This window comes from Trichomycterus rosablanca, chromosome 12, assembly GCF_030014385.1.
Source record: "Trichomycterus rosablanca isolate fTriRos1 chromosome 12, fTriRos1.hap1, whole genome shotgun sequence".
Taxonomy (NCBI): Eukaryota; Metazoa; Chordata; class Actinopteri; order Siluriformes; family Trichomycteridae; genus Trichomycterus; species Trichomycterus rosablanca.
This window is the reverse complement of record NC_085999.1, coordinates 38,322,620-38,343,658: the sequence shown is the minus strand read 5'-3', so window position 1 is coordinate 38,343,658 and position 21,039 is coordinate 38,322,620. Positions and strand designations below refer to the sequence as shown.

The 21,039-nt window shown below is 42.5% G+C and overlaps 1 protein-coding gene across 2 annotated transcripts in view; it reads left to right on the top strand.

Moving 5' to 3' along the window:
• Positions 1-20,138, top strand: part of cfap91 (cilia and flagella associated protein 91) — a 30,270-nt gene extending 10,132 nt beyond the window's left edge. Inside the window, exons 5-18 of one of the 2 annotated variants that reach the window (XM_063006443.1) lie at positions 476-532; positions 675-859; positions 1,378-1,555; positions 2,907-3,064; positions 4,628-4,810; positions 5,742-5,875; positions 7,176-7,289; positions 8,583-8,654; positions 10,244-10,390; positions 10,940-11,161; positions 11,651-11,805; positions 15,181-15,263; positions 19,730-19,937; positions 20,027-20,138. In XM_063006443.1, coding sequence (XP_062862513.1) covers positions 476-532; positions 675-859; positions 1,378-1,555; positions 2,907-3,064; positions 4,628-4,810; positions 5,742-5,875; positions 7,176-7,289; positions 8,583-8,654; positions 10,244-10,390; positions 10,940-11,161; positions 11,651-11,805; positions 15,181-15,263; positions 19,730-19,929 — 1,888 coding nt within the window. In that variant the 3' untranslated portion in view covers positions 19,930-19,937; positions 20,027-20,138. Of the gene's footprint in view, positions 1-475; positions 533-674; positions 860-1,377; positions 1,556-2,906; positions 3,065-4,627; positions 4,811-5,741; positions 5,876-7,175; positions 7,290-8,582; positions 8,655-10,243; positions 10,391-10,939; positions 11,162-11,650; positions 11,806-15,171; positions 15,264-19,729; positions 19,938-20,026 lie in introns of both variants that reach the window. The other variant, XM_063006442.1, reaches the window with a different exon arrangement.
• Positions 20,139-21,039: the final 901 nt, after the last annotated feature.

Genomic DNA, 21,039 nt, shown 5'->3' with positions numbered 1-21,039 from the left:
AGATAAACACAGATACATGTGGAGCTGTAACCCTGGATCTGACGCTTATTCCACACTGATGCAGATTCAGCTCAGATTCACACGCTGATGACGTTTTACCGCACCGCACACACGGCAAGTTTAAAGTAAATGTCGAGTTTCAAAGATTTTGAGTTTAGGACGTCGAGTTATATATATATATATATAAATATACTAGTTACTGTGATATAAAGCAATATATACATAAAGCGATACACTGTACATATTTATATCTTATACACAATATTTTATATATTTCAAACATACATCAGGCAGGAACTATAAACCTATAAAGCTCATACATTAAAAGCAGTATAATGGTGCCATCATTAAGTTGTTTTTGCTTATTAATTCTAACGTTTGGTCCACATGGTTTGTATTTGCTACTGTTGTCTTAAAAGCATTTTTATTTAACACCCCCTTCTCACATGTTTGATCTGTGTTTTCATTTCCTCAGCCCTCTCATCCCGTTTTCCCAGCGGATTCCAGCCCATGTCGTTTTTGCACTGCCCAGGTAGGCGACAGGATGCTTATCATCACTTTGCGTGCCACTTTACATAGTAAATAACTCCGATAACTCAGTTTATACATCAGGTAAAACCTCGCGTATGTATGTAGCACCACGCCGTGTTCTGTACTGACTGATCTGTCTGTAGAGATGACCCTCTGGATGTCCAGCAAGACAACACCGAATGGACAGGGCAGTCTTTTCAGCGTACAGTGGGGGTGCAGACGGATTACCGGGACAGCGAGGCTCAGACCGATCCCTACAGCCCCGAATACACACTGCGCCCGGGCACAGCGCCTCCAGAACTCCTCACCCTGGCTACATTTACATGGGGTACAGAACTCACACACTACTGTACACGCACCGGTATGCTCAAACATTCACACACACACACACACACATACTGACAACCTACTGCCTACCTGATCAGCTGCCTCAGTACAGAGGATCTAATAAGACATCAAACTCATACAGCTCGAGAATCTAAGAATTTAGACATGCCCTCTTCTTGGGAGTGTAGGATGACATAAAATGCGTCAATGTAGAGAGATCTACAACTAGTTAAAACCCAAGTATTACCCCACCATAGCACATAGCAATCCTAAAATTAAATCCAAACCCAACCAACACCAATGCCAAAGTGTAAACCTTAACGTAGCTCAATCGTAGTCAAACTCCTAACCTACCCATAGATCCACCCTAACTCTTACCAACTGGTCCAATCTAACCTTAACCCAAATCTTACCCATCTTGTTTCTTATAGGCCGCACCTATCTGGCAATTTAACTTTTTTTATCTTTATATTAGTCAATCTGTTGGAAAACTGGAAATAACAGCAGGTTTCTGCTCAGGTCGAGGACTCCCCGCTGGCCTGGAGGAGGTGGAGATGATCGAAAGAGCGCGGAAGAAGAGGGCGTGGGAGGCCACGCTGCCACCTCCGAACGATCTCGCTCAGCTGGACCGGAGGAGGAGGATGATGGATGAGATGGAGAGAAATGAGTGGGCTTTTAGGGAGCAGGAGATCGAGAAGTAAGGAGACCGTCGCTCTCCACAGCACTTATGATTCCAGGTTCTGTGGTTTGTGGGAGAAACCAGGAAACCAAGATTTTTTTCTGCTCTGAGTAAATGATGGAAAATCTGTTCACTGGAAAATGATCAAGTCAATCACCATGTTTCTCCAATTCTTAACTTCTGCAATATGTACATTATATGGAGTCTCTTAGGGGTCACTACCAAGAAAAACTATGTGAAGAGCAAAATCTGTACCCACGTTTATAAACTGTCCTCAACTAAGCAAAACAGTGCTCACGGTTTTGTAAAGCCGTGACCTTCATAAACAGCTGGTTCTTCTAAGATTTCAGTGCATCCGTGGCCACATACGTACGTATAAAACCCTAATATTTGTATTTACATTTATTATTGCTTACAGATTTATCAGTGTTAGAATTGGTGGCAGGTTTAAAAAGAATGATTTGAATAGTGCAGGGGTATCTAAGTTTACAAATCTGGGCGACACGGTGGCTCGGTGGGTAGCACTGTTGCCTCACAGCAAGAAGGTTCTGGGTTCGATCCCCAGGCGGGACGGTCCGGGTCCTTTCTGTGCGGAGTTTGCATGTTCTCCTCGTGTCTGTGTGGGTTTCCTCCCACAGTCCAAAAACATGCGGTCAGATTGAATTGTTCTATAGGTGAATGGGTGTGTGTGTGTGTGTGTGTGTATGTGTGTCTGCCCTGTGATGGACTGCCCATTGAAAAGCTGGGATAGGCTTTAGCACCCCAGAAAAGAAAGTGAGTGAGTGAGTTTACAAATCTGTGGGTACAGTTTGTAAACTGAGAGAATGGATTACTAAACCGTGGGTACAGATTTTGCTCTTCACATATTTTTTTCTTGTTAGGAGCTCCGTAACATTGTGCGTGTTTGTGTGTTTTTAAAAATATGATCCTTATTATTTTGACTATGCAAGTAATACTAACATAAATATCCACTCGTCCAAATCATTATAATCCTTCATTATTTTGGAATGAAATCAAATTGGCACAGTGTGTCTGATGACATTACTTTTGTATCGTTTTATAAACTGTTTCTAGATTTTCATCTTAAACTGAGAAACGCGCATCTCGAAAAGGTTCTTATCTCTGGTTTTGTTTTCTGGTTTTGCTAAAATGCTGGAGCCGCACCAGCCCACCTTTTCGAAGACTCGAGTTTGAGTCTCACTGAGGCAGGGTCGGCCGGCGTGGGTGTAGTTTATGCAACAAGGGTCGCTGAAGCAATAGAGAATAGAAAAGAACCACACTGGGAGAAGGAGGAAGGAAACGCTAGAGAAAATCTAATGTGTGTATTAGAAATGATGATGTTGTGTGTGTGTGTGTGTGTGTGCTGAAGGCTGCAAGAGGCCCGACTGACTCTACTCACTCAGCTGCTCCAACAGAGAGACGCTCAGCAGGACGAGGCCACGGTGAACCGCCTGGACGAGCGATTCTCTCAACTCCAGAAACAGAAGGAAGAGCGTCTTCAGAAAATCCGCAACAACTACGTTCTCTGTAAGAACACGCGACACAACCCTGGCCAGGATAAAGTGGTTAATGTAAATGAAATGAAATTAAAATACAGAGGGACCTCGATTTAACGGACTAAAAGGGGGGAGCACCGGTCCATAGAATGTGATTGTCCGAAAAAACGAGGTTTTTTTCCAGGGGGTGCGAAAATGTACGAAAACACATCAATAAGGTCCACAAAAGTGCTGAACATGCACATACACCGATCAGCCATAACATTAAAACCACCTTCTTGTTTCTACACTCACTGTCCATTTTATCAGCTCCACTTACCATATAGAAGCACTTATAGTAGTTCTACAATTACTGACTGTAGTCCATCTGTTTCTCTGCATGCTTTGTTACCCTCTTTCACCCTGTTCTTCAATGGTCAGGACCCCCACAGGACCACCACAGAGCAGGTATTATTTAGGTGGTGGATGATTCTCAGCACTGCAGTGACACTGACATGGTGGTGGTGTGTTAGTGTGTGTTGTGCTGGTATGAGTGGATCAGACACAGCAGCGCTGCTGGAGTTTTTAAACACCTCACTGTCACTGCTGGACTGAGAATAGTCCACCAACCAAATATATCCAGCCAGTCCTGTGAGCACTGATGAAGGTCTGGAAGATGACCGACTCAAACAGCAGCAATAGATGAGCGATCGTCTCTGACTTTACATCTACAAGGTGGACCGACTAGGTAGGAGTGTCTAATGAAGTGGACAGTGAGTGGACACGGTGTTTAAAAACTCCAGCAGCGCTGCTGTGTCTGATCCACTCACACCAGCACAACACACACTAACACACAAAATGAAGCATAAAACACAGAGAAAAAGGCAAAAACAAAGACTATCACTCATGTAAACAAAGAGACGTGCGCCAGCTAGTGGACAATTACTGAACTACTGATCTTTGTACGCTTCTCGTGAGAATGTTAAACAATCAGATCGGACATTCGGTTTTCCCGATTTTGCCCGTATAATCCAAAATCTGCTAAGTGGAGGTCCGGTAAATCAAGGTTCCTCTGTATATGTGTCCAGGGTTGCCAGGTTTTCCTGGATACAGCTCAGCCGGTCTGTATAAAATTAAAACTGATGAAGCAGATCACATATTATAGTCGGATCCGCAGTACCCACCAGAATGCACCGACATGCTTCTGTAATTAATACAACCACATGGGCTCAGGAATACTTGGAAAGCCCTTGAGGAATGAGGAGAGGTTTAAGGGTGTTGGGGGAGTTAATCCTGTGGAGCATTCACACTAGACTTTATTAACAAAGGACTGGAATTGGGACTGCTGGGGCATTGACTAGACCGTAGGGCAATACCTGGTACTCATAGTGGTCAGTAGTAATGCAGAGAGCAGTCCACTGTTCGTCTTCTTTTTACATGTGTATGAGATTGTACCTCTCAGGTTAAGTATTGCCAATAATAATAATAGTAATAATAATAATAATAATAATATTAATATACTGATTGCACCAGAAGTCACACAGTACTAGATACAGATAAGCTACATTTTTAAATGTAAGCATTTCAGACAGATCCTTGGTTATTATCCCCTCAGGTCTACGGAAGCTATCGGCGAAGAGGAGGGCGGTGGAGGGGAGGTTGGAGAGACGAGATATTATTAACGATCACCTGAATTACAGCTCTGAGACGTACGCTCCTCTCTCCCGCCATGGAATCTTCCCTGAGCGTCACCCCAAAAGCAACACTGTCAAGAGCCACTTCCTCAACACTTATGAAGGTCTTACTCTAGTACTTTACACCCAGGGTTTCTGTTTCAGGGCCTTTTATGTGTGTACTAAAAAAAAGAATTGTGCAATGATGTGGCATTTCAAACGTGGGATTTAACATGATCTTATTTTGACTCTTGTGTTAATTGTGTCATACCTAATGGCTCATGTGTTTTGCCATTATAAACCCTGCAAATATGCAGGTGAAATACTACAGAGGACTCTGAAACAGCTTAGATGGTGTCTGACTTATTAACTTCTGTGTCTGGGTCAAATCAAGACCTGAAATCAGGAAATTTGGGTACAAAAAGATGGGCTGAAGTTTGCCACTTACGAAAAAAATACCATCTACAGTCCTTTACATTATTAACAAATTCAGTGAATAACAAGCAAGACCAAAGAACAATGTTGAATTCATGCGATCCTGTATTCAACACTGCCGTAAAAATCTATATGCTTCTGTAATTAATAACCACATGGGCTCAGGAATACTCTGGAAAGCCCTTGAGCAATGAGGAGAGGTTTAAGGGTGCCAGAGGGAGCTGATCCTGTGGAGTAGTCACAAAGGACTTTATTATCAAAGGACTGGAATACTACTGGGGCGTTAGCTGGTACTCATAGTGGTCAGCAGTCATGCAGAAAGCATTTGTTAGATGTGTATGAGATTATACTCACTCATCAGGTCGAGTATTGTAGAAAAAATAAATAATAATAATAATAATGTAGTTGCACCAGTGTGGCTGGCACCAAGGGCAGGAGTAGTGGAGCTTAAATATGAAATCATTTAGCATCACAAATATACAAAAACAGAGACAATCAGTAAGAAGAGAGTTCTTTTTTCATGGCTCTGTATTTCAGTGTATTTTGTGCTTACTTAAGGATCCGGTTTTCCTTCATGTAGTCCATCGGCTCACGTCTTGATGTGCCCTGTTGTTATATCAGGTCTGTTGGAGCTTGAAGCGAGTCTCCCTGCGTCTGTCCTGGAACCAAAAATCAAGCTCCCAAAGCCCAGAGAGAGTAAGGGATTCATCAAGCGCTCAGAGCGTCAGGAGATCATGCTGATGAAAACGCATCAGGTATGAAAATACGTTTAGCCAGAAGAGCAACAGTGTCATTTTAGTGTCATCAGTAATTTATTGCCATTGTTAACGCCATAGCCATCTTTGTTTGGGTGTCAGGGTTAATTTTGTTGCTGAAACACTTGAGGGAACTTGTTTGTTAAGTGCCACTTTACGTTCAAAAGTATGTGGACACGTGACCATCAGCTTTGTGATACCATTTCAAACCATAGACGTGAATACAGAGTCATTTCCCCTCGGCTACTATAAAATCCGTTTAGTAAAGGCTTTTTACAAGATTTGCGGTGCGTCTTTGGGAAATATGCTCAGACTGATGTTTGACAAGAAGGCCTCGCTCACAGTTGATATTCCAATTCATCCCAAGATGTTCAATGGAGATGGGGTCAGGGCTATGCAGGCTATGCAAGTGAAACTTCTCAAACCATGTCTTTATTAACCTGCCATGATCTGGCGCCCAGGTGGCACAGCGGGATATTCCGCTAGCACACCAGCGCCGAGATTCCGAACTCCTCGGTTCGAAACTCAGCGTTGCCACCGGTCAACTGGGCGCCATCTCATCACTGGCAGTGCCTGCAACAGACGCGTCTCTGCTAGGGGTGGCCGCGGGATGACCGGATGTGGGTGGGGTCTTCAAACGCTGTGTAAGGACCCTGATTGGCAGATAGAGAGGCGCCAGTGCAGAGTGCACGGGTAAAAAAGGGTTGCACTGGGGGCTGCGTGCGGGTCGGAGGGGGCGTGGGTAGCGGTGTGCCCACCTCGACTGCAATCGGGGATCCCCAGCAGCAGAAGACAAATTGACTACGCTAAATTAAGGAGAAAATGCATAAATAAAGTAGAATATATGTACATATATAACTATGCATTAAAAATGTATTCATGACTTTCCTTTATATGGCCGAGGGGTCAAAGCCTCTCTTTCTCCACTTGAGACAGTGGTAGCATTGTGGTTAGATTATGGGTTATTATTATGAGGTTAAGGGGTTTAAATGCCAAGCAGTTACTTCTTGGTCCTTGACTAAATGAAATTTGGATCTTATTTGGTATTTATGTCATTTTGCAAAGCTTTAGGGTTTAAAATGTCTAATTATGTAATTTGTCTCCACAGTAGCCATCTATTAAAATATGCATGTCATGGATTGGCCCTAATTCCATTTCTTTAACAAATATCACCATATTACCCGTTGTGCCACGATGCCACCCCTATTTAAACTCTTCTTGAACCATCGTCAATTCTAGCACAGACTCGGTCAAATTAAGCTCATGCTGGGTACAAAGTAATTGAATTTATCCGCTGCAGGCACTAAAGGAGAAAAACGCACACGTGCAGGAGGGGAAGGCTCTGCGCTTCCTATATAAAGTGGAGAAACCGGTCCCTCGCCCCCCGACGCCCGTGGTGGACGTGCCTCACGAGGTATTTTCCTCATAACTGTGACTGTCAGAGAGAACATGTTATTTTTAGTGTATCTCGTGCATCACTGTGCACTAGGCCTGTCAAAATGAATTTCTAAACCTTATTTGCTCAATGAAATTTCCAGGCTTTAACCATTGCATGATATAATTCAATTCTCTTTATCGCATATTATGAATTTAAATTAAATTAACAAATGTTATTTTGAGGTAATGAAACAATGCCAGGATTATATTGCTTTTTAAGGTCTGTGTGGTCAGTGAGTTAAGTGAGAGCTTTCACCTAATAAAATATCCTTCATTTATTAATTAATCAGGAAACAATAATAATATGTGTATAACAAATAATCATTACTGCTGTGATTCACTCACAGATAAGCATAGAGTATTATTTAAAATACCCATCCTTAAATATGCACACACTACACTCACTGTCCATTTTATCAGCTCCACTTACCATATAGAAGCACTTTGTAGTTCTACAATTACTGACTGTAGTCCATCTGTTTCTCTGCATGCTTTCACCCTGTTCTTCAATGGTCAGGACCCCCACAGGACCACCACAGAGCAGGTATTATTTAGGTGGTGGATCATTCTCAGCACTGCAGTGACACTGACATGGTGCTGGTGTGTTAGCGTGTTTTGTGCTGGTATGAGTGGATCAGACACAGCAGCGCTGCTGGAGTTTTTAAATACCTCACCGTCACTGCTGGACAGAATCATCCACCACCTAAATAATACCTGCTCTGTGGTGGTCCTGTGTGGGGGTCCTGACCATTGAAGAACAGGGTGAAAGCAGGCAAAAAAGTATGTAGAGAAACAGATGGACTACAGTCAGTAATTGTAGAACTACAAAGTGCTTCTATATGGTAAGTGGAGCTGATAAAATGGACAGTGAGTGTAGAAACTGATCAAGTTTCATTTTGATCCGTTTACCTTAAATTATTATTATTATCACTATTACACTGTGAGTCAAAAATAAGGGACCTCTGTAGTCAATTAATTTTCAGAATCCTTTACACGAACATTGTTTGTAATTTACAACTGCAAAACCAGATAAACAGTGTTAAATTTGGTTATAAATTGACTTTGTAGTGTTGTACAGTTGAAGTTGTCATGTATCGTTAATATTATTTCATTGAAATATCATTTTTGTAGCTACACGCTTATTATAATAATTTCTAATTTAATTCTCACTGATCTTCTTTAGAGCTTTTCTTATACAAAACCAGCCAGCCAATCCATCACAGTGTTTTGTGTCCATGATGAGAAGTGTGTTTTATTCTATGCATTGCAGGAAGACGAGGAGAAGGAGCTCGCCGTCCTTGTTTTGCAGAAGCTTCTGAGAGGCAGATCCATTCAGAATCAGGTATATAGAGAAAATGGTACAGCAAAACCGATGTTTAAACTGTGCACAACTATGAACAGATGCACTTACAACTCTTATAAGAACTCTTATATAATATTAACGTATAAAGAACCTTAAGAATTCAATTGGGCTGATTGAGCTCTTTATTGACCAGGAGTGTGTGATATAGCTTCAATAGTTAATTGAGATGCTTTATAATAGCCAGTAAGAAAAAAAAAACTCTAAGGTCAGAGATTTTTTCTAAGCTAAACTATAGTGCAAAAATATGACAGCGACAAGTGAAGCAACATGAAGAATCCCTGGGATGGATTAGTGTTCTGTCCAGGGTGTTCCTGCATTGTGCTTAACAATAGAAATACTGATGAAACTGGACTCACCACGGTTGAGGATAACAAAATAAAATGAATACATTTTTCTGGCATGTTGCTCTAAGATCTCAATGTACTTTTCTGCATTAATGATGCCATCACAGAAGTGTAAATGATCTTTACCAAGGGCACTGACCCAGCCCTATACCATGACGGACCCTGGCTATTGGACTTGTTGCTGATAACAGTCTGGATGGTCCTTTTCGTCCTTCCAAAAAAAGACCTGGAACGCTGATTCATCTGACCACAGTGCACGTTACCACTGTGTGATGGTCCATCCTAGAAGTCGTCGCCGCTTCTGGACATGGTTAACATAAGGCTTCTTGTTTGCACAGTAAAGTGTTAAGTATGATTTGTGCAGTAACTCTGTATTGTAGAGCTGATAAAGGTTTGATAAACTAATCCCTCACACATGTGGTTATATCAGCTAGTGTTGAGTGGAGGTTCTTGATGCGGCGCCGTCTGAGGGATGGAAGATCACGAGCGTTCAGATTAAGCTTGTGTCCTTAACCTTTACACACTGAAATGCTCCTGATTCCTTGAATGGTTTAATGATATTCTGCACTGTAGAGGGAGAACATGCAAATCCCTTCCAATCTTTCTTTGAGGTTCATTGTTTTTTAAACATTTCAATCATTTTCTCTCACACTTGTGGACAAACTGGATCCTCTGATCATCTTTACTCATCAGAGACTCTCAGCCTTTCCTGGATGCTGCTTTTGTACCAAACCATGATCACAATCACCTGTTCACATCACATCATTATTTAGTTTTTTCACCTCATTACCTCATTACTAGCCCTGAATTGCCCCCAACACATTTTTTGGAATGTGCTGCAGGCCTGAAATGCAAGAATGGATGTTTATTAATAAATGAAATGAAGTTGGGCAGATAAAACATGACATATCTCAGGTTCATCCTGTCTGCCATCAAATAGAAGTCAAAGTAAATGTAAGGAACTCTGTGTGTTTATTTTATTTGCATTTTCCATACTGTCCCAACTTTTTCTGGTTTGGGGTTGTAGATATAAAAATATGTTAAAATAATTGAATAAAATAAGAAGCATTACCTAATGGAAAAGAAGATACGACTTGCTAAGATGCCAGTTTGCAGTATTGAGGTAACACGTCTTATGAAAGTGCACCTCTCCTCACTGTATTATCAGGTGTTATCTGTACAGCTGTTTCGTGACGTTCTACCTAACGTCTTGTGTTGATCCAGATGCTGGAGGGACGGGAAAAGCGACTGGAATTGATCCAGGAGCTGCGCACCACCCACACTCTGCAGCGTGAAGAGCAGGAGCTGCTGAGAGCGGACAAACAGGTCACACTGGCCCTGCAGAGACAACGAGAGAACCACGAGCACAAAGTGAGCCGGGTTAACAGCTTTACTGAATACACACTTCCTGCACCAGCGAACAACCACACACACACACACACACACACACGATCTGATGTCACGATCTGACCTTTACTCCACTGCTCTGTTTTAACTTCTCGTTTATTATTACATCTTTACATTTACATCTTCGGCATTCAGCATAAGCTTTTTATCCAAAGCGACTTACAGTACTGGGACAGTGTATTGTCTAAGCAATTGAGGGTTAAGGGCCTTGCTTAAGGGCCCAACGGTGGCAACCTGGCAGTGTTGGGGCTTGAACCAGTGACTTTTTAATTACTAGCCCAGTACCTTAATCACTAGGCTACAACTGCCCTGTTATTTCAATTTGCCTTATTATTAAAATTGGTGACCTTTGGTAGGCCAGCCACATCTGGGAAGGTTCAAGATTTTCTGTGTCTGTAGCTAATGTCTCTCGCTGTGGTTTGCTGGAGTCCCAGAGTAGTCCCTGGTAGATTGCAATGGCTTTGTTTTGCTTTTTGAGAACTTTTCCTAGCTTCTCTCTCTCTTACATGTTAGACGTCTCAGGTGCAGGGCCACGTAGCTGGTCTGTCAGGAGCGGCGATCGTCGATACGCTGGACTTCCTCGCCAAGGAGCTGATTCGTCTGCAGGATGAAAGGCGAATCCACGCTTTTACGCTGTTGGCTGAAAGAGACCGGCGGCTCCGCGAGGCGGAGGAGAGTGGACGGCGGCAGCTCGAGGAGCGCAGGCGGAGAGAGGAGGACGAAATTTTTAAACAGGTGCGCTGTATTTCGACGCACTACTTTTAGCTTACTAAGCCAACACGGTTAGCCTCAGGTCGTTCAAACCGACGGGATGAGGCGGCACAACCCACTAGCACGCAAGCTAACGCCTACCTCCATATACTCCATATATACTCCATAAACCACACTCGTATAATTACACCTTTATACAGATTAAACAGCAATGAGAATTTATTTACATTTGAAAAGAACTCCGTTGGTTGCTCCGCATTATATTCGTCCGCCATGTTTGTAGTTTTCGGTGAGAAAAGTCGTGCCGCACTGAATTCTGGGATTGCCCTCAGCGCTGAGGAGGCGTCGGGCGCTGCCTCGTCATTCAGTCGGATCATCACTCGGAATTAAGGCGCCTCAGTAGGAGCATTTTAAGGGAGCTAAGAATTTAGACACGCCCTCTTCTCTCGAGTGTAGCTGATTGGGTGTATGTGTGCTCTCTGAGTGTATACTGACTTTACTGTTTGCTCTCAGGTGATGAAGGTGCACCAGGCCACAGTGGATCTGTACCTGGAAGACGTGATTCTGAACACCGTGGATCAGACGGCCGACGCTCAGGCCAGAGAAGAGGTCCATCAGATGGCCGAGGAACTCAACGACATCGCCTATCGCTATGCAACGGAGGAGAGGTAAGTGGGCAGTATAACGAGGGCTAAAGTGCTTTCTATGAGAAGTGTACGACCACACAGCCTATAACAGCAGTTTATTTAATGTCACTTACTAAAACAACATGGTTTGATGCACCAACTGCCCCCTTTGGTTCACATGAGCTCTCAGTCTGGCCGTTTGTGTTTGGAGCCTTTGCTAAGTAAAGCATTAAAGTAAGAGCTGAAAAACAGGCTAGTACACAAACCAAGCGTACAGGATGTTCACACAATCGTATCACATACAGGAAGAGTGAAGCTAAAGAGTACATAAAACATCAGCAGCTCACATTATGTCGATTTTAGTTCTGGAAATGGCTGTGGTGCTGATGAATGATATTGTGAAGCTCTAGTAAAATAGCATGGCATAAAATAGCATAGCTATAGCACAGATCCAGCTTTCCTTTTCCCTCTTGAAGGCAGCATTCGCTCCAGGCTTTGCGATGCTGTCAGCCATGAGCTAACTTGGCATCCTGGAGCAGACACGGCTCAACGCAAACCAGTTTCTCCGGCCCTTTTGCCGTTGGTTTTGTTAGAAGATAGTGAATCAGTGTGTCTTACTCCTGTGTGTGATGAAAGGCTTTAAAAAAGCCCTGGCCCACTGATCTGTAAGGTTCATTGTGACTCAGACGAAAAGGGAGTGCAGCAAACCCGCTAGGATCATTATAGCTGCACCCTTCTGTTAACAGACAGATAAACACCAGCTTTTCCTAATTTTATAGAATTATACAATCGTTTTTATCAATACAGATGTGAAACATTCCCCTTTACAGTCTGGTGCCCTACAGAATTGGCCATGTCTTGAGGAAAAGAGGCCAGAGGTTTTGCTTGGTCCGACAAAATGACACTAAATACAATTTTTTATTGTTTATTTAATATATAAGTATTGTACACTTACCCTTAGCGCTCCCTTTAACGAGATAAATAATATCTCCTCTTCCAGTTCTCTTATAACGTCGAAGTAGCGACTAACATGAAGTATTTTTGCCTCGTAAGACAGACCTGGAATCCAGATTTGTAATTATCGCTCTGAAAGCTTCTTTCTCGACTGTCTATAGAGGAATCGTGTCATTGCGTATGTGGATCGTCACTGCGTTCGTCACAATGTCGTCGTTTGCAACAGCCGTGGCTCGACAAACCGTGCTGTATAAAGTGTTTCAGTCTGTTCTAAACTGCCCACACGCCTCAATTCTTTGGCAGGTTCTTCCGGTGCATATTTGGTCTCCCTCTCTTCGTCCTCCATCTGTTTTTTTGTTAACACTAACGCTAACTGGCTAACTACTTAATCTGCACGGTGCTCCATGTCGCTTTTAGTCATGAACAATATTATATGATCTGCTGCCTGTTGAACTATGTCACGATATGGCAGTATATGAAAGAACCACACCGTATGAGAAATCAAAGACGGTGTACTGAATGTACCATCATACCGCCCAGCCCTACACGCGTAACCCGTAAAGTGACTTACATTTCATAAACACAAACATGATGAACTTCTACAATTTGCTCAATGGCTTTTTGGGGAGCAAATTAAAGTTTTGTTTTTGTAGTTTGTAGTTTCACCGATCTTGTAACCACTAAATTCTTTTTTATTTATCAATTTTTTTAGTTTTATTTATTTTTTAAACTTAAACAGAACCTTGTGGTGGAGTGCTGTTGTTAGTAGGCATCAAAGAGGGCAGCAGAATGTGGAGATTACCGAGCTCCAGAATGCTCGACATGCTGAGACGCCCGCAGTGATGCAGTACAGAAAACCTGCACTTGCACTTCTTTCTGATTGTGGCTTTAACAACAAATTTTGTCATCCTTAGCTCATGAGAAGAATACGTCGTTGTTAACTTGTCATTATGGGTGATTAGGTGTCGATTGAGTCAGTTAGATCCATTCAAAATCAAATCCACTATAAAGTACTTAAAAACTGGAGGGGACTGAATGCCTGAGGTCACAGGGTTGATTTTGCCTTTGGTTGTTTTTTAAGCTTTTCAATTGAAGCACAAATCAAATATTAGTGCAAACAAGGTCAGATGATACAAAACTAATGTATTGTGTGTGGTGATGATTAAGTCCATCACTGCAAGAAGAACGTTGTCTAAATCAATCAGAGCTGAACGACATCTTCAAACTAGACAGAAAGAACTAGAATAAATGTCAGTACCAGATGAAAAGACTCTTTCACACAGCTTTACGAGAGCGGCTTTGATTTTATGTTTGTGAGGTCAGAACTAGACAACAGATCGAGATTACACACTGGACTACGCAGCAGTTTTCCTCCAATATGAAAACAGGGTCACACAAAGTTAGGTTGGGGATGGGGTTAAATCCCCCAGTGAGCATATAGGGTCAAAGGAAGACATTTCTGTATATTCTGTGTATAAATCTCCCATAATAACACAAATACAGGAAACAGAACAGGGTAAAGTCCGGCTTTTATTAAATTTGGTGGACCAGAGTCCCAAACTGAGGAGTACAGACGACAGCATGCAGTTTCGCTTTGGTTTTTTCTTGTACAGCGGTACCTTGAAACTCAACGTCAATTGGTTCTGGGAGTGGTGTCGAGTTTAAAAGATGTAAAAGGTATTCTCAAGGTATTTTTTCCCCATAAGGATGTTTGGGAAACCTGTTACTGCGTCCATGGTCCCGTGGAACTGCATATATTTTGGGCTCATGTAAAATAATGAGGTTGTTTTTGACACTTATACACTGAAAATAACACAAATATAATATAAACACACTGAAATACAATTACAAACAGTTAAATACAATAAAATACAATAAAACCTTCACTTTAGCTTTACTTCTTTATTGTTTCATTATGCTTCTTAATTAGTGGAGGAACTTATGAGCGGTAATAATGAAGAGAAGTTTAGTGCTCCTGTCTCCTTCTTTTACTACATTAAACCACGTTAAGCTTTATTTTCAACCAGAAGCGTTTTAGACTCTGGGAGAAGCTGATTCTGATTCTTACCATTTCTCAGAAGCTCGAGCTGTAACACAAGTTTAAAAGTGAAACAGGGAGGAGAATCCAGATAAACACAGATACATGTGGAGCTGTAACCCTGGATCTGACGCTTATTCCACACTGATGCAGATTCAGCTCAGATTCACACTTTGATGACGTTCTACCGTCACACATACGTTGAGTTTAAGGGAACAAATTTCTTGAAAAAAGTGTGTTGAGTTTAGGGGACGTTGAGTTAAAAGGTACCGTTGTATTTTTATTTTTTTACATCCTGGCATGGCTTTGTACCGAATTCTATTGGCCTTCTCTGTGCATGTTTAGATTATGGCTCTTCCTGTGTGTGTGTGTGTGTGTGTGTGTGTGTGTGTGTGTGTGTGTGTGTGCTCGAGCAGGAAGAACAGTGTGCAGTCTGAAGAGATTGTGGCTGACCTTGTCTACAGCTTTCTCATTCCTGAGGTGCACAAGATCACTGTCAGAGAAAAAGGTCGGTCCTTCAACGTACATCTAATATTTTACTGACCCTTTATGACACAGTTACCTATAGAACTGCAGTGTAGAAAAATAAATCAAAGCATAAGCGCCGGACGTTTGCAGTTTTCTCAGAAAAACAACACATCGTGCACTAAAGCTTGTGGACCGGTGACTCAAGCACAGGTCTTTTCAACAGGGAGAGAGATGTGCGGGGGTCCAGGGTCAATATAAAGCAGCATTCTGGGAATCAGCTCATCAAAAGTGTACATGGCTGGATGCTTAATGGAGATTTGGCGGTACACCCACGTTTAAGAGCCGTGCTTCGCTGTGTACTGACCTCTGTAGCTTTACGTGGTCTGCAACATCTATCTGAGGTTCTGTAGCTCCTAAACTCTTCTATAATACCGCTCACAGTTGATTGTGGGATTGAGGAGGTCTGAGGCTGTCAAGCTCACACCGCCATCCGTGATCAGCCACCCCGTGTAGGCGCCTCGACCGGTCAGCAGAGGCTGCACTTGCACTAGCGACTAGTCCCTCTCCTAAAGACCACAACCAAGACACAACCAATCATGTGTCTGTGTAGGCACCAGGCCGGCTGATAGCAGAGCACATCCCGAAAGCACATTAAAACCACCTCCTTGTTTCTACACTCACTGTCCATTTTATCAGCTCCACTTACCATATAGAAGCACTTTGTAGTTCTACAATTACTGACTGTAGTCCATCTGTTTCTCTACACACTTTTTTAGCCTGCTTTCATGCTGTTCTTCAATGGTCAGGACCCCCACAGGACCACCACAGAGCAGGTATTATTTAGGTGGTGGATGATTCTCAGCACTGCAGTGACACTGACATGGTGGTGGTGTGTTAGTGTGTGTTGTGCTGGTGTGAGTTTTTAAACACCGTGTCCACTCACTGTCCACTCTATTAGACACGCCTACCTAGTCGGTCCACCTCGTAGATGTAAAGTCAGAGACGATCGCTCATCTATCGCTGCTGTTTGAGTCGGTCATCTTCTAGACCTTCATCAGCGGTCACAGGACGCCGCCCACGGGGCGCTGTTGGCTGGATATTTTTGGTTGGTGGACTATTTTCAGTCCAGCAGTGACAGTGAGGTGTTTAAAAACTCCAGCAGCGCTGCTGTGTCTGATCCACTCATACCAGCACAACACACAGTGTCACTACTGTGCTGAGAATGATCCACCACCCAAATAATAGCATGAAAGGGGGTAACAAAGCATGCAGAGAAACAGATGGACTACAGTCAGTAATTGTAGAACTACAAAGTGCTTCTATATGGTAAGTGGAGCTGATAAAATGGACAGTGAGTGTGGAAACAAGGAGGTGGTTTTAATGTTATGGCTGATCGGTGTATGTTCTTCATTTAATCTTGAAATTATGTCCAATGATGTCAAAATTGCTTGTATGTATCAATAAATGCTCGTTATAGATTTTATTTTACTTCTATACACATCACCATAATAAAGTGAGGTTAAATATTTCCGATATTTCTGTCATTTTCGATATTATGTCAAATACTATTATAATGTTCATTAACAGCCATTAGTTTGTGGTCTGTTCATCCTCCACAGCTGTCAGATTCACAAAAGGTCAGGATTTATGTCACGCCCAGCACTTTTCTGGTCATAAATGGAGCTGTCAGGCAAATGAGCACTCGCTACAACAAACGTCCACAGAACATTTTCTGATCGTCAGTAATTGCTGGGACGGTGGCACCCAGGGCGAGTTGCAGTTTTTATTTCTATTATAATGGTGCAGACCTGCTCTGGATGGTGCGTTCGGATGCTGTTTCCATGGAAAAGGTGGATGGTTATCTTAAAGCAGCCAGGAACGCTGTGGAAATACGCAAAGAACTAAATAATAGACTTAAGCAGGAGGGTCTTTCTTATAGACGTTCCTGTTCTGCAATTTAATTTCAGCTTTTTAACCAGCTAATGATGCAGATGTGAGGATTATTGACTGTATTTTGAAAGGCTGGCTGCGTTCAGCACATATTTAGGAGTTTAGATGGAGCCCAGTTACTGTGACGGACACAGTTGCATTAGTTATGCATAAATTTGGTTAATTTCTAATATTATTTTAATGGCAATGATGTTTTCGTCTGTATCCCACACCCCATCACCACCCACCTTTTATTATTTGTTATTTTGCTCCTTGTCAACACCTGTTCCCCATCACCTCATGATGAGTATTTTATTTATTTATTGTTTGCTATTTTGTTTATGCATTTTTTTAACCATTACCTCCCAATTTAGCCTAGTCAAGTGGTGTGTTAGTGTGTGTTGTGCTGGTATGAGTGGATCAGACACAGCGGCGCTGCTGGACTGAGAATAGTCCACCAACCAAATATATCCAGCCAACAGCGTCCTGTGACCACTGATGAAGGTCTAGAAGATGACCGAGTCAAACAGCAGCGATAGATGAGCGATCGTCTCTGACTTTACATCTACAAGGTGGACCGACTAGGTAGGAGCGTCTAATAGAGTGGACAGTGAGTGGACACGGTGTTTAAAAACTCCAGCAGCGCTGCTGTGTCTCATACCAGCGCAACACACACTAACACACCACCACCATGTCAGTGTCAGTGCAGTGCTGAGAATCATCCACCACCTAAATAATACCTGCTCTGTGGGGGTCCTGACCATTGAAGAACAGGGTGAAAGCAGGGTAAAAATATGTAGAGAAACAGATGGACTACAGTCAGTAATTGTAGAACTACAATGAGACAAAAGGAAAATGTGTGAAGGAGCCACTTATTAGAAACTGATAGTCAGTGTCTGGGCATCCGGAGCACCAGCTGCCAACCGTATGTTGTGGCGTGTGCAGTCAGTACCATCTGAGTCATCTCACCAGAGGCTTTATCCACATATTTATTTGTGAGGAACTGATTTACACATTGTGGACACTAGGTAATCTCTTAGCATGTTGGCATAATGGTTATGCAGTGAGCCAAGCTGATTTGATTCGTAGTTTATAGTAGCAGAACACTCGCTCTGCTCTTCTGAACCGATTTAAATAAACGTTCTAGTATAATATCTAGTTTAATGGTCAGTGAACCTCATGACACGATGTCCCAGCTAGTATGGGGGTTGCTGCACAGTCACACGGGTCTACATTTACATTTTTGGCATTTCGCAGACGCCTTTATACAAAGCGACTTACATTACAGATACCGTATACAAGCAATTGAGGGTTAAGGGCCTTGCTCAAGGGCCCAACAGCAGCAACGTATCAGTGGTGGGGCTTGATTGTTTGTTTGTTTATTAGGATTTTAACGTCATGGAGCGGAGGAACGGTCGTTACTCATTACACAAGATTCATCAGGTCACAAGTTTAATATCAAACACAGTCATGGACAATTTAGTGTCTCCAGTTCACCTCACTTGCTTGTCTTTGGACTGTGGGAGGAAACCCACGCAGACACGGGGAGAACATGCAAACTCCACACAGAAAGGACCCGGACCGGACCGGACCGCCCCGCCTGGGGATCGGACCCAGGACCTTCTTGCTGTGAGGAGACAGCAAGACCCACTTAGCCACCGTGCCGCCCGGTGGGGCTTTGAACCAGCAACCTTCTAATAACTAGTCCAGTACCTTAACCACTAGGCTATGGCTTGCCTAGGGTCTATGGCTACCATAGGGTCTAGTGGACATAGGTTTGATCCTGGCCTTCGGCAGTTTGGTCCAGTATTCACCCACCTCCCAAAACATGCCAGTCAGTGGATTGTCTCTGTAAATTGTGCTAGGTATGAGGAAGTATAGAATAGAATAGAATAGAATAGAATGCCTTTATTTGTCATAAATACATGTACAGACGTACAGTACAACGAAATTCTTTCTTTGCATATCCCTGCTTGTTTTTTGAAAGCCGGGGTCAGGGCGCAGGGTCAGCCATTGTACGGCCCTTGGGCCTTGCTCAAGGGCCCAACAGTGGCTGCATGGCAGAGCTGGGATTCAAACTCTCAACCATTTAGTTGATAGCTCAAAGCCCTCTTCGTTAGGCTACCACTGTCCCTGTAAGTAAATGTGTGAGCGTGTTGTTGGTATCCTGTCCATGGTGCCTATTTAACTGTTTCATTTCTTTACTTTATCATTTAAAAACATTTTAATTTATCAGCATGTAAAGCACAATGTTTGATTACAATAATCATACTTAGCACAACAACAAAGCAGTTTTTTGTTTATATACTGTCTTTTAGGAGAATTGTGTATAATCAAAGCTGTTCAGTTCTTCTCACGTTCCTTTTACATTCTTCTACATATGCACATAAAAACCTGATCAAATGAAACGTGCTGTTGCTCCCCTCACCCCCTAGCGCTTACATAATGAAGCTAAATCGGACACGCGGTCACTCCGCTATGTTCACATGCCAATCATATAATATGTTTATAACATCGCCCCCAGAGATCTCTAAATGCTCTCATATTCTCTGTGTTCCGCTTGCTCCAAATGTCCAGTGAGGCAGAGTCAGAGGAAGCATTTAAGTGCAGCACGTACCCTGATCCACGGCATCGACGGCTCCTCCAGAGGCTCTCGGCCCATCTCACCATCATCTAGAGCCTCTACGTCAGCGCTCGCTCAAGTCCTCGAGCTGGTGGAGGAAGCTGTGGGTTCTGTTCCAGTCCAGACCGACCATGAGCCTCCACACGCCGATTAGGAATGCTAGTGAGAACCGGGATTTTAGGCTATCTGTACGTTAATTCCTAAATATGGTTGTTCTTGTTGGCTGAATTGTGTTTGTTTTTGATGCACAGGTAACTTGAGGAGAGATGTGGTGTCTAGACGTCCAGCAGATAAATAAATAAATAAAGTAAATATATAAGAGATGCAAACTGTTGGTCAACCAATAAAGACACTTGTTACAAATATCTGTGGCAGATTGTTTTACATTACGTTTCTAAATAATGTGTACTTTTTTACTTCAGTCTAGTCTTAATTCAAATTTTAAATGTAAATTTAATTTTCCCCTTAAAGTAATTGTGACGTCACAACACTGTTCCGATAGCACAACAACAATAAATGCGCTCCAGTTATTTCTTATAGTAATTGTGACGTTAAAACACTTCCGATAGCACTGTTACACACACACACACACATCCAATAACAATAATGAATGCGCACCAGTTATTTCTTATAGTAATTGTGATGTCACAACACTGTTCTAATAGAACTGTTACACACACACACACACACACATCCAATAACAACTATAAATGCGCTCCCCTTATGGTAATTGTGATGTCACAACACTGTTCCAATAGCACTGTTACACACACACACACACATCCAATAACAATAATAAATGTGTTTTCCTTAAAGTAATTGTGACGTCACAACACAGTTCCGATAGCACTGTTACACACACACACGCACACAATAACAATAATAAATGCGCTTCCATTATTTCTAATTGTGACATCAACACATTGTTCCAATAGCACTGTTACACACACACACACACATCCAATAACAATAATAAATGCGCTCCCCTTAAAGTAATTGTGACGTTACAACACTGTTCCAATAGCACAACAACAATAAATGCGCTCCAGTTATTTCTTGTAGTAATTGTGACATTAAAACACTTCCGATAGCACTGTTACACACACACACACACACACATCCAATAACAACTATAAATGCGCTCCCCTTATGGTAATTGTGATGTCACAACACAGTTCCGATAGCACTGTCACACACACACACACACATCCAATAACAATAATAAATGTGTTTTCCTTAAAGTAATTGTGACGTCACAACACAG